Source organism: Phoenix dactylifera, chromosome 14 (assembly GCF_009389715.1).
Source record: "Phoenix dactylifera cultivar Barhee BC4 chromosome 14, palm_55x_up_171113_PBpolish2nd_filt_p, whole genome shotgun sequence".
NCBI lineage: Eukaryota > Viridiplantae > Streptophyta > Magnoliopsida > Arecales > Arecaceae > Phoenix > Phoenix dactylifera.
The window spans coordinates 10302922-10316385 of NC_052405.1; the positions used below are offsets into that span (position 1 = coordinate 10302922).

General features: G+C 39.3%; 1 protein-coding gene across 1 annotated transcript; it reads left to right on the forward strand.

Moving 5' to 3' along the window:
• Positions 1 to 3744: 3744 nt before the first annotated feature.
• On the forward strand, positions 3745 to 13409 carry LOC113460918 (probable leucine-rich repeat receptor-like protein kinase At5g49770; the record flags this gene model as incomplete). The annotated part of the gene is made up of 18 exons (XM_039133948.1): positions 3745 to 3896; positions 3989 to 4060; positions 4311 to 4385; positions 4483 to 4554; positions 5068 to 5229; positions 5317 to 5391; positions 5576 to 5647; positions 5744 to 5815; positions 5896 to 5964; positions 6316 to 6390; positions 6807 to 6878; positions 7041 to 7172; positions 7411 to 7889; positions 7975 to 8130; positions 8237 to 8373; positions 9331 to 9550; positions 12397 to 12632; positions 12750 to 13409. Coding segments are annotated over 18 exons (2796 nt in total), but the record flags the coding sequence as incomplete, so codon positions are not given.
• Between the last annotated feature and the right edge of the window lie 55 nt (positions 13410 to 13464).

Sequence of the window (13464 nt, forward strand, 5' to 3'; positions counted from 1 at the left end):
AAGAAATTGGATCTACCATAGGAAGGGAAAGATGTTGAGCCCTTGGATGTGCTGGACAAAGAATCGGAAAGTCTTGACTGAAAATGCTTGGCGGCTATTAGGTCATGTCTTACCGTTTATACTCTTTGATCTTTGCTAATGCGAGATGGCCTCCGAGCTTTGGGAAACTTTAGAGTATTCATTTGAGCAACCTTTCAGTGGGAACAAGATGCATTCTATGAAGAGGCTATTTCTTGTGAAAATGAAGAAAAACATCACAATCTAAAAGCATGTAAATAAGGTTTGTTGTACCGGTTGGTACTATATCATACCGGATATACCGTATTATACGGATACTGAACCATTATGCAGTCTCATAACGTATTGATACTCGGTATGCTTCGCATTATCGTACTATACCGCATACCAACATTGTAATAGGATGGTACTTGTATGGGGTCTGGTACCGAGACGGCGAACCTTGCAGGTGAATGTGTTTAATTCTATTATGGTTCATTTGAAATCTTTGAAATCTTTTGCCATACAGTGACAATCACCACAATGAACATGATATTTTCTTCTAGAATAAAAAGAAATTGTGTGGTTATGACAGCCAAAGTTAAATGCTTTAGTGACTTGTAAGATATTATATCTGTGATTGCTGGTGTATAAATACTAATTGATTGTATACATAAATGTAGCATGTATATATATATATATATGTATTTATGTATGTATGTATGCATACATGCATGGATGTTTGTATGTATGCATGTAAAAGAACCTTCAAGGATTATTAATTTGTTTAATGTCCATCATGACTGTCATGTAGCACATGACAAGCATAGTGTGTATAAAACATTCACTGCTAATATGTTAATAGTGTAAGAGACGTGTTGTGAACCTATTAAAAGAGCCATTATAATGTTATAATTTTTTTTTCTAAAACCATGATTGACAAAAGATGTTATGATCTCAAGACTGTTAACTCGCAAACAAGAATCCTGTGATTTTGTTTAGCTATTTGTGCCATTACGACCTTTCAGAGCCCCATTTATGCCTATAAAGAAGTGCAATATATGATATATCTTTCATTATTATTTCAATACATGACATGCAAACTAATTTTTTCGTGATGTTTTAGGGATTCCTCTGATATGATGATTTGTGATCTAAAATATTCCAGTTTCAGACACATAGTAGTGGTGGATGAGACAAATGTTTATGTGATTGTAAAGTATTGAATTGTATGCAGTGAAACTGAAAATTGAGGTAAATGCCTGTCATGAGACAGCTTTTCTTATTCTAAGTTCTAACTAATTAGGCCCACAGGATTTTGGACAGAACAGTTTGTCACAAATTGCACTTTTTTGGGTGTTTAAGTTCCTTGTAGATATTTTTCACCATCATCATTTTCAGGATATCCATTAATCAGCACTTAATATTGTGCACTTAAAATGTATACGCTGACAGAAAATTAAAATAATCTTCTTTAAAATCAATGTCTCTATGTGATCAAACTATTCGGGATCAGCTGATGTATTATGGTTTCGAAATTTATTTTGTTTAACATCATCGAAAGCTCTTTACTTCTACCCTTTTAAATCAAGTCTTACTAATATGCCATATAAATGTGAAGAAGTACTACTATTAGCATGGTAATAATTTACTTCATAATTGATAGTCATTACTGTTATGATGTTGTTGTGTCACATCTACCATTTTTTTTTATATCCTTTTTCTTGCTCATCCACACCTCTTCTGTCATGCACAAGGATATGAACATGCATCCAAGAAGTGCAACCTTATATTTTGCTCTCCATTTGTACCGATTATTTTTGCAGATCCAATTACATGTTCAGATAAACAATTGTGAGGCTCCCATCATATGGTAGAGTTAACAATCAATAACTGCCAATATTGTACTACTGTTTACAATTGGAGCTTCATACCTTAAAATTGGGGTCAGGTCCTGTCTCTTGGACCAATAAAGGGAGCGAGTCAATCCTTTCTGGGTGGTATACCGTACACAAGCTTGGTGATGACGTTCATACTTGTCTGGAGTGGAGGGCAGAGTTTAAATTTTAGTTGGTGATAGTGGTAATAAACAAATGATTGGAAACTTAAGGAGGCATGCTGAAACATTCAGCAATTCACATGCCATTTATATATAGAGAGACTGGCCAAGTCAAACCCTTGACTTGTTGGAGGGCAGTCATGAGAGGATATAATATCCAAGTCCCAAGACATATAAAAAAGAGAAAATTGAAAAGAATTTTTCTTCTCATCTCAATTGTATTTGAATACAAACTGAAATATGGGAAATTTCAGAGTTTTTCGCAAAATTTGGTCAACTATAAAGGTCCTACCTTCACCAGGGAGAATTTTGGGGTTCCTTTGTTTTGTGCTAGGAGCAAATTGACCTTAAAAATTAATAGATCACTGAAGTAGGTCTATGGTTGAATTGGCTTACCAGATGTGATAATGGGAATCTCTATATATACTTCTGTTAACGAATGAAAGCTCCACAAATACAATGATAATGGTTTGGTATCTTGAAGCTTAATAAACAAAATGACAAGTTTAAAGCATTGCCATGGAAGAACTGGTTTTTCAGAAAAGGTGATGCCATGACAATTACTTTTGAATCTTCTAACAACCACCTAAGCAACTTGCTCTAAGCGTCAGAACTCATAAGTCAACTATAATTTCAATTGCACTTAGCTTAATAGCTAGCATTACAAAAGTTAGCTAGAACTAGTTCCTCGGGGCATTTTACCATGGATCAAATGTGATGAGCATGTAGACTTTGGGCCTTTTTAGATTCTGTAAGAAGTTGATCCAAGGAGCGCAATACCCAGTTTATGGTTATTCTGCCAATCAAACACCTTGAAGCTATCTCTTTGGTTTCAATGAATCATCAGAGATTAATCGGTCGAGGATGTTTGGGGTGTTTGCTGACTCTGATATTTCTCACTTCCATCATCTCAGCAGATACTCTTCCTGAAGAAGGTCTCTCTCCCTCTCCCCCTCTCTCTGCTCACCCCCCCAACACCTCTCCGTGTGTGTGTTATCTGCACCTTCCGGCATGTGCACCCGGCGTGTGTGCATGAATAAGCAATTTTTTGTGTTGTTTACCTTACCTGTTTCCATTGAAGCTTTATTTGTGCCAGTCTAGCAAAGTATGACTTTTAAGTTTTAACTACAAATTAGATAGTGTTTATGGTATGCAAATGTAATTACTCTACATAAATGAATAAAATTTTAGTAAAAGTCACACAATTGTGCAAAGTATTATCTGCCACAATAAGGATGAGCCTTTTTTTGAGAAAATAAGGAAGATCATTTATTTTTAAACTGTTCAGTCAAATAGCTCTCTTGGGTAAATAGGTCATGGATGAATCCAAGCCTAAGAGATGCAGAAAAATGTTGTTCTCTAATATAGGCAAATTTCTGAAGTGATACTGGAATAAAAAGGCATATATGGAACTTGAAGAGTTGAATATTCTGGCTTAAAGGGAAAGCAGATATTATATATATATATATATATATATATATATATATATATATATATATATATATATATATAAATGTTCCTTTCTTCTCTACCCTCTTGTAGTTTCCTTACTGATAAACATAATTGGTTGTGCTCTTTATCTAGGTGGATGATTTTTTTAGGAAAAGTGCACAAGTTATATTCAGCAATTTAACAGAATGATTGGTGTTTTATTTCTTTATTTTGAGCATGTAACTCTTTTCTACTAATCCTTGATATATCTTTCTTTTCCTGACATAGATGCTGCTCTCCATGCACTGGCCGAGAGTTGGGATAACCCTCCTCAAAGCTGGGTTGGTTCGGATCCTTGTGGAAGTAATTGGGTTGGAATCACTTGTTCCAACTCTCACATCATTATCATGTCAGTTCTGCAGACTAAAATTTCATTAAACATTCACAGAAAAAATACAGCTGCAATTTTTGGAATGCTTAATTGCCATACATGTATTTCAGAACACTACCAGGATTGGGACTTGGTGGGACTCTTTCTTCAGAAATTCAGAATCTGCCCGAGTTGGTGGCTCTGTAAGTTTCTGTATCTGGTTCTCTATACTGCAGAAAGGATGAGCCCAGCTATCAACTAATTGCCAGAAAACATATGCTTTTTGCTTTACGGTCTTGGATATCATGAAATAAAAAATATAATGCATGAAGCACACCATCAATATTTAATTTAACTCATTCAACATCTCATCTGTATTTTCTAGTCACCATGATTTGCATGTTTCTAATATGCCTTTAACTTGTTAGTCTTCTTATAAGTTCACTTTTGTAGGGATCTGTCTTACAACAAGGATTTGAATGGACCAATTCCCCCATCTATTGGGAATCTGGTGAAGCTAAAATACTTGTGAGCTACTCCTGCTGTTTGAACTGACATAGATCTATGTAGGCTAGCTGGATCATGACTTGGAGCTGATCTTTTTTAAATTTCTTTTTTCACACAGGGTCCTTGTTGGTTGCAGCTTTAGTGGTAATATCCCTCCAGAATTAGGCAACCTAGTACGGCTCTCCTTTTTGTACGTGGCACAGCTGTGTAAACATTTCTTCTGCTCTCTTAAAGTTGTCATCGAATTAAGAGGAAACTTGCATGAAGAGTTATTGGTTTTTTTCTTTTTCTCTTTTGTGTGTGTGTGAGAGAGAGAGAGAGAGCGCTCACACGTGCGCGCCCTTGCGATAGAGAGAGAGAGAGAGAGAGAGAGAGTTAAAAGTCCACTTGAAAACATCAAAAATTAGAGGATATTGTCATATGCCTTGTGTCATATAGTAAAGACTACATTGATGTCAGAAATTCAAGTTACAAATACACAATAATGATATTCACTTATGATCATTGTCTTGTGAAGTTGAGATTTTTGGGTGCTTTAATAAATTTGACTGCTCCCATGTACTTTGGTTTTATAGAGTTCCAAATATGGCATCAAGTGCTGTTACAATCAGTTCACCTAATTATCATTTTGCACCATTCATATCGTTCAGTCCTTTTGGCATGTTTCTAAATTAAATTAATCAACTGCACTTCTTTTCATCAGATCTCTGAATTCTAACAACTTACGTGGATCCATCCCTGGTTCTCTTGGTAACCTGTCAAAACTGACTTGGTTGGATATTACTGACAATGAGCTTTCTGGACCAATTCCTGTCTCCAGTGAAAATAATCTCGGCCTGGATATGTTGACCAATTGCAAACACTTGTATGTGATGGTATTGTTTTCTGTGAACTTTGATCATTTATTTCATGCCCTTCTAACAACTTGAAGGAGCATTTTCTTTGATTACAGTCATTTTGGCAAGAACAATCTCTCTGGAGCCATTCCACCTAAACTCTTCCACTCAGACATGCATCTGCTACATGTGTAAGCTCCTGAAGTCCCAAGTTCATAAGCCTTCTTATCATTTTTTATTATATATATATATTTATGAGAGAATAGGAGAGTAGTGATATATGAATTATGAAATGCTTCATAGAGTAAGTAAATCTCTGATGAAACTGAAAATGAACAAGTTGTTGTTCTCTCTATTAACAATTTTAGTGCTCAGGCTTTTTGATAGCAATAGCTTGTCAGGAAGCATCCCTCCCACAATAGGACTTGTGCAGTCCTTGACAGCTATGTAAGTTGACTCTGTAATTAAATTAGGCATGAACACTCAGCTCATGTTGGTATTGCTTCTAAATTTTAACTTTTTGTTTTTGCTTGTTTGACACAGTCGTCTTGACAGGAATCATTTAAATGGTTTTGTTCCTTCAAACCTCAATAATGTTACCAGCCTTATAGAATTGTAAGTGTTTCTTTCTGCAGTTAGAAATTCCTCTCGTTCTTTATTGCTAGTTTCAGAGGATGATCACCTTTTCATTTCAGGCACTTATCAAACAACCAGCTGACTGGTCCCTTGCCAAACTTAACCGGAATGAATGCGCTTACTTATTTGTGAGTAATAAGACAATTGAGTTACAGGATAATAAAACTGCAATACATTTCTTGAGGCTGAAAGAAAAACAGAAGTGACTTCTTATTTCATAGGGACAACCAAAACAGTTGTATGGATCCTATCAGTTCATATGAGAAAGCAGTTTTTCTTTTATCAATTAATAGTTCTCTGTTGTTGTCTAAGGCATGTTCTCACCATGTAAATTTTATTTCCAGTACATTGAATTTGATGGTCATTTTCAGTGGTTTCTAGATTCACTTCTGTGATGAATCTCTGGCTGTAATGAGTGTATTTTTTTTTGGGAGCTGTAATAAGGTTCTCTGAGTACTAACCGACAATTTCTTGTGTAGGGACTTGAGCAACAATAGTTTCGATGAGTCGGAAGTTCTACCTTGGTTTTCAACTTTGTCATCATTGACAACAATGTATTCCCCTCTCTCTGTCTCTCCCTCCCTTCCTCCCTCCCTCCCCCTTCTATGATCTGTGAGGTGTGAACAGGAGTTCCAAATTTTGGCATATCCAAAAGGTGCCAACTAGATGAGTTGTTAAAAACTCGTGTTGATACAAGAGACTTGGGTTCAATTCTTTCCTGTATCCAATAAAACAAAGGAGGAGCTTCCACCCTCCTACTAAAACAACAACAGCGGCAATAGTAAATTTAAAAGACTCGAAGGGCATTTCTATATGACATAAGTTAGGCAATTCTACTCTTGCACTAGGTCCCTTCATACATTATCAACAAGTTGTCTTCTTGGCTTGCAACATCAGCACAACCTTCCTTAGTCATTTTCTGTAGTTTTAAGGTATTGCTTCTAAGATTTGATTTCTTTGTCAATTTCAGAATGTTGGAATACTCAAAAGTTGGAGGGCAAATACCAACATCTCTATTTGAGTTTACACAGATACAGACTGTGTGAGTATGATTTACATAAAAAAATGATACTGTTTTTCATTTTGAAATTTAAATTAGTCAAATTTAGCTTTTAACCCCAGAATATTCAAATGCGAATTGTGCACCCTGTAAAATCCTTCTCTTTTTTATCTATGTTCTGATGACTTGAAATGGTGGAGCCAGGAGGCTTAGGAACAACCGGTTTAATGGCACTTTGGATCTAGGAACCAACTACAGCAACCAGCTCTATCTTGTTGATTTGCAGAACAATGAGATTCAAAAACTCAACTATGTAGTGTACCCCAACAAACTAATGTGAGAAGCCACATATATTTTTTACTCAGATACTTTCAATTAAGAAAAGCTATGTTCAGTTTTAGCTCTATTTATCAAACGGTGATAGAGTTAATGTTTAAAAGAGGATTCTCTATATTCAATCAAGTTATTTATTTATCTTTTAAGAGAAACCAGAGTTAAAATTTTGTTGCAATTTATTCTTCTCGTTGTATTCTGGTGTTGATAGCCATGCATTCTTACTTTTTCATATTTACAGACTTGATGGCAATCCATACTGTAACCAAGGGGGATCAAGTAACAGCAAGTATTGCACAGTTCCACCACAATCCAATTCCACCACTTATGTGACTCCCATATTGAATTGTGGGAATATTGTCTGTCCTTCAGATCAAGACCTCAGTCCCCGCTGTAACTGTTCATATCCATATGTGGGCACCATATATTTCAGGTTTATTACCTTCTCAAACACAGATAATACAAAATATTATCAAGTTCTGGAAGAAGGTCTCTCCAAGTTGTTTGAGGATAACCAAATTCCGGTGGACTCAGTGTCTGTCCATAACCCACACATAAATATCGACAACTACCTTCAAATTGATTTCTGGTTCTTTCCAGCTGGAAAGCTACGTTTTGATGCATATGATGTTGCTAAAATTTCTAACTTGTTCAGCAATGTAACCTTCGAGGCCCCATCTGATTTTGGGCCCTATTATTTCATTGCAAGACCATATACAGGTAACTTAATTTCAAGTTATTCCCCTCCTACTCTTTCCGACTTTTTGGGGTTTGACAGATTAAAATCTCTTCCTAATTCATTTAGAAGCTGAATTGGGTTCGAAATCACAAAAAGTGCCGGTCATTGTTGGAGCAACAGTTGGTGCAGTGGTTCTTTCATTGACAGTTATCATTTTGATCATTTTTGCACTTCGACAAAAGAGAAAGGCCACAAAGGCTGTAGAATTAAGCCAGCCTTTTGGTAAGATATGGAGGACAAAATTTGTAACTCTTCTGTCTTTCCTGTTTATCATGTCATATCTATAAATCTGAGTTTTGTAAGCATTAATATCTAATCGTTTTGGCAGGATCTTGGGACCTGAGCAAGAGCAGTGGCAGTGCTCCAGACTTGAAAGGGCCAAAATGGCTTTCATTTGAAGAATTGAAGAAATGCACGGACAACTTCGCAGAGCAAAATGAAATTGGGGCTGGTGGCTATGGAAAGGTAGTTCTTTTTTTTAAAAAAAAGAGAAAAATGATAGGTGTGAGGCTTTGATTTTGTTATGTCTATTCAAAATTTAGAAGTTTTGCTAGTATAATAAGATTATTCAGCACTTGAATTTATATAAAGAATAAATACAGCTTATGCAAGCAGAAACACTATATTGACGGTTCCTAGGTGGAGCTAAGCAGATAAATCTTTTTTTTCTCCATTTTTTCCTTTTTTCTAGAACTCTGAACACTTAAACAGCAATAACGTAAACAAGTATGTCCTCTCTAATTTGATCCTTACCAAGACAACTTAAATATGTCAAATTAACGTGCTTGCAGTAAGATCCAGATGTAGCTTTAATATGTGTTATCATTAATTTTACTGTATCCAAGTTCCTTTCAGAAATAACCTATAAACCTGCACCTGAATGCAAATGCATTCATAGGATCTGAGTTACTGGCAGAAATAACCAAGACTGGTACCCATAGTGCCATATGACTGCTATGGGCATATGGAATCTTCATAGTTCATATGGTACACCAGTCTGATAACTATTGTTGGTACAAGGATCATACTGAGTGCCAATTCCCTATCAGTTAGGTATGGTATGCTTGGTACTGACCTGCATTTAAAACCTTGTGTATGACAAATTCTTACATACTCACTCCTGAAATTACATCTGAGTATGTTGAAACTAGCAGTTTCTACATGCTGGTAAATTGATAAAGAGCTATGCACTTGAAAAATTTCAATGATCCTATAAACCATTTCGTTTTCAACATTACTACTACCACAGCTATTGTGCTGAAGAACATTCAAACGTCTGACTTTGATTATATTTAGACTGATATAGAAGTGGACTACCAAAGCACCAAAGTATTGCTCATTGACGTCCCAATGAATGAATGAATGCATATATTGGAAACATATAAAAAGTTTGTCATCTGTAGTTTATGGCTACTTTTACAGGTTTACCAAGGAACACTTGCCAATGGGCAACAGGTTGCTGTCAAAAGAGCTCAACAGGGATCCATGCAAGGTGGTGTTGAATTCAGATCAGAGATTGAGACGCTGAGCAGGGTTCACCATAGGAACCTCGTCAGTCTTGTTGGCTTTTGCTTTGACCAAGGTGAACAAATGTTGGTGTATGAGTATGTTCCAAATGGCTCTCTAAAAGAAAGTCTCTCAGGTATTTACACTTCCATTATGGATGTTTTCTTTCACTAGAAAGCTGGGAAAAAAATGACTCTAAAGTTTGTTGTTAAAGATGACGATTTATATTTGTTGCTGGAAACTGGACCCGGGGGCGACCGGTCCGCTGAGAAGGAGGAGCTCTGGCGAGAACTGGCGGGCGGCGATCTGTCGGCGAGCGGCGTCCTCCGCAAGGGGCCTGCAAAAAGCCGGTGGCCGGGGTTTCCGGCGCCGGCCCTCCGATGCCTAAGTCAGAGGGGGCAAGTGTATCAAAGGAGAGAGGATCTGTGTCCAGGTTTTGGCGTCCCCCCCTCTAAGATGGGAAGGTTCCCTTTTTATAGAGGGGCGCTAGGTTACCTGTGATGTGATGGGGCGAAATTGTCGTACGGCTGAGCACGTCGCATGAATTGGTGCACGATCAAATGAATTAATGCCTTGCCGTTGGGGATGAAGTCGGGATCAGAGGGTTGTTACGGCCAACTGGATGCAGCCGAACTAATTTGCCGTGGAGGACTGGAGATCCGTAGATAACAGGCGCCACGCACATTAATTGTTGAGTAGGCCGGAGATACGCATTGATTGTTGAGTAAGCCGGAGATACGCATTAATTGTTGAGTAAGCCGGAGACACGCATTAATTGTTGAGTAAGCCGGAGATACGCATTAATTGCTAGGGGCGGTGGTAGGGTGTGGTCTCTGATCGGACTACAGAAGGATGTGACCGCAGTAGGTGAGTGGCGAGGTCGGACTTCCGAGATCGAGAGCTCCGAAATCGGGCGCCTGGTAGGGCGCTAGGTCGGGCGTCCGAGGTCGGGCACTTTCGAGGTCAACACTACCCCTCGACTTCCGAGTCCGAGCCGTTTCGCGAGCTCGGGCTTGGGAAGTAGTTGCCTTTATTGCATTGGTGGGGGCCAGTGAGTCTTAAATTATTCCGGCGTTCCGCGTATTTCGGGGCGTCTTTAATGAGAGGAGAGGGGGCGGCACCCCTTCGTCCTTTGAGGTCGCTTCGTATAGTGGGCTCATGATGGGGCTCCAGGATCCGACGGAACACCGCCTTGATTCCGTATTCGAGCTCGTGAAACGGCTTGGACTCGGAAGTCGGGGGGTAGTGTTGGGGAAATACAAGTCGCCCCAAAGCACGTGAGCACATCGGCAGCACATGACCTCGAAAGCGCCCGACCTCGGACACCCGACCAAGCGCCCGACCTCGGATGCCCGACCTGGCGCCCTACCAGGCGCCCGACTTCGGAGCTCTCGATCTCGGAAGTCCCACCTCGCCACTCACCTACCGCGGTCACATCCTTCTGTAGTCCGATCAGAGACCACACCCTGCCACCGCCCCTAGCAATTAATGCGTATCTTCGGCTTACTCAACAATTAATGCGTGTCTCCGGCTTACTCAACAATTAATGCGTATCTCCGGCTTACTCAACAATCAATGCGTATCTCCGGCCTACTCAACAATTAATGTGCGTGGCGCCTGTTATCTACGGATCTCCAGTCCTCCACGGCAAATTAGTTCGGCTGCATCCAGTTGGCCGTGACAACTCTCTGATCCCGACTTCATCCCCAACGGCAAGGCATTAATTCATTTGATCGTGCACCAATTCATGCGACGTGCGCGGCAACTTCGCCCCATCACATCACAGGTAACCCAGCGCCCCTCTATAAAAGGAAAACCTTCCCATCTTAGAGGGGGGGACGCAAAAACCTGGACATAGATCCTCTCTCCTTTGATACACTTGCCCCCTCTGACTTAGGCATCGGAGGGCCGGCGCCGGAAACCCCGACTACCGGCTTTTTGCAGGTCCCTTGCGGAGGACGCCGCTCGCCGACGGATCGCCGCCCGCCAGTTCTCGCCGGAGCTCCTCCTTCTCAGCGGACCAGTCGCCCCCGGGTCTAGTTTCCAGCAACAATATTATTTATGTACACATGTATGTAAGTTAGTCTTGTTCCCCCCTTAGTGATTGCATCACAACTTTGCGTCTGTAGGTGGAGAGAATGCTATTCTCATCTTGATATTGTTGAGAGAAGGATGGGAAAGAGGATACCATTATAGAATACCGGGATCCAAGTTACCCCAAACTAACATTGAAGAATGAATCCCGACCTTATCTTAATATTGTTGACAACTATATTAACCCCTAATGCAACATCATCGAGACACCTTGAGTCATCTTAAGCCCCCCATTTACAAGTATGTGGGCTACCTAATTTAGCACTTCATCATGTTTATTCTTTTCTTTTCTTTTCTTTTTCCTTGTCTATGATTTTTTTGTTGCCTTTTACCTTCAACCATCAACCGATTCTTGCGCACCTACCACTTACATTTAGTGGTGAAAATTACTATAAATGTCTAGAACATTTAGGGAAGCCTGAAGAAAGTGGCTGAAGAAGTTTACACATATCCAAGTTCCTCCACCGTTGTCGCTGCCCCTCAAGCTGACCTCCTGCAGCTTCACTGGTCTTTAGCAAAAGCTCTCTATTGCTCAGGTTTATGAGTAGGCTATGGAATACACCACTGGCTAAAATGATGCCTTCTCCATTGTGTATTTTATATTCAGTGTTTCGTAGTCTTTTGGCTGACACCATATGCTGCCACTTTTGTTACTTTACACCCATAAATATTTCTTGGCTCTAGGGATTGCATTTGTCAATCATATATACTTGTAGGTATGGGCTTTATAAACCAATTTATAGATCTCACTTTGTTTTTCCAAGTTCATGCATTTCAAGTACCGTAAGGTTGAGGTGAACATTGATGCATTTCAGTTGGTTGCAGCAGTAATTTCATTGTGTCCATACTCTACAGACTAAGTGTTGTTTCTTAAATTTTAATCTGAAGGTAAATCTGGAATTCGTTTAGATTGGAAAAGGAGACTTTGGGTCGCCCTTGGTGCAGCAAGAGCTCTTACTTACCTACACGAGCTTGCAAACCCCCGCATAGTTCATAGAGATATCAAGTCAAACAACATCCTTCTTGACCATCATCTAAATGCAAAAGTTTCTGATTTCGGTCTCTCTAAGCCAATAGGTGACGACAATAAAGGTTACATTACAACTCAAGTTAAAGGGACAATGGTGAGTACTCTAAATGAAGACAGGTTATTATGCTGAAAAAAAAAGAGGTGGGGCAACAGTTTCTAATGTCAGAAAAGAGCTCTTATGTGCATAATCATTTTGTCATTTTTACTGCAGGGCTACTTAGATCCTGAATATTATATGACTCAGCAGTTGACAGAGAAGAGTGATGTGTATAGCTTTGGTGTTCTACTTCTGGAAATGGTAACTGCAAGAAGACCTATAGAGCGAGGACGACACATTGTAAGGGAGGTTAGGGCTGCTATAGACAAGTCGAAGGAGCTGTGTGGTCTCCATGAGCTTGTTGATCCTATAATTGGGTTAGGCATCGCACCAGCAGGGTTTGGGCGATTCATCGACCTGGCGATTAAGTGCGTGGAGGAATCAAGTGCTGGCCGGCCTTTAATGAGTGAGGTGGTGAAGGAGATTGAGAACATCATGCTGTTGGCTGGCATGAACCCGCATGGCGGATCCACTTCGACTTCTGAAAGCTTTGTAACAAGGACTAGGGGCCATCCGTATAGCAGCAACTCTTCTTTTGATTACAGTGGTGGGCCATTTTCTCCCAAGATAGAACCTAAGTGAGTTGCAGCAATTAGTAGTAATAAATTGTTTGCCACTGACCTCTACATGTTGTCGATGTAAATTCTCTTATCTTTCTGGGTTTGTTTGAAAACATGAGGTGCTTTTTGCTAGTCAAATTTGGCTATGAACTTATTTGACTTCCATTATATGTAAGTTTATGTACTTGTGATATTGTGAAGAATGCTTTCATCATTTTTGTTCTCTTTTTGAAAATGAAAACAGGGGATGGTAATAAAAACCAAGAACT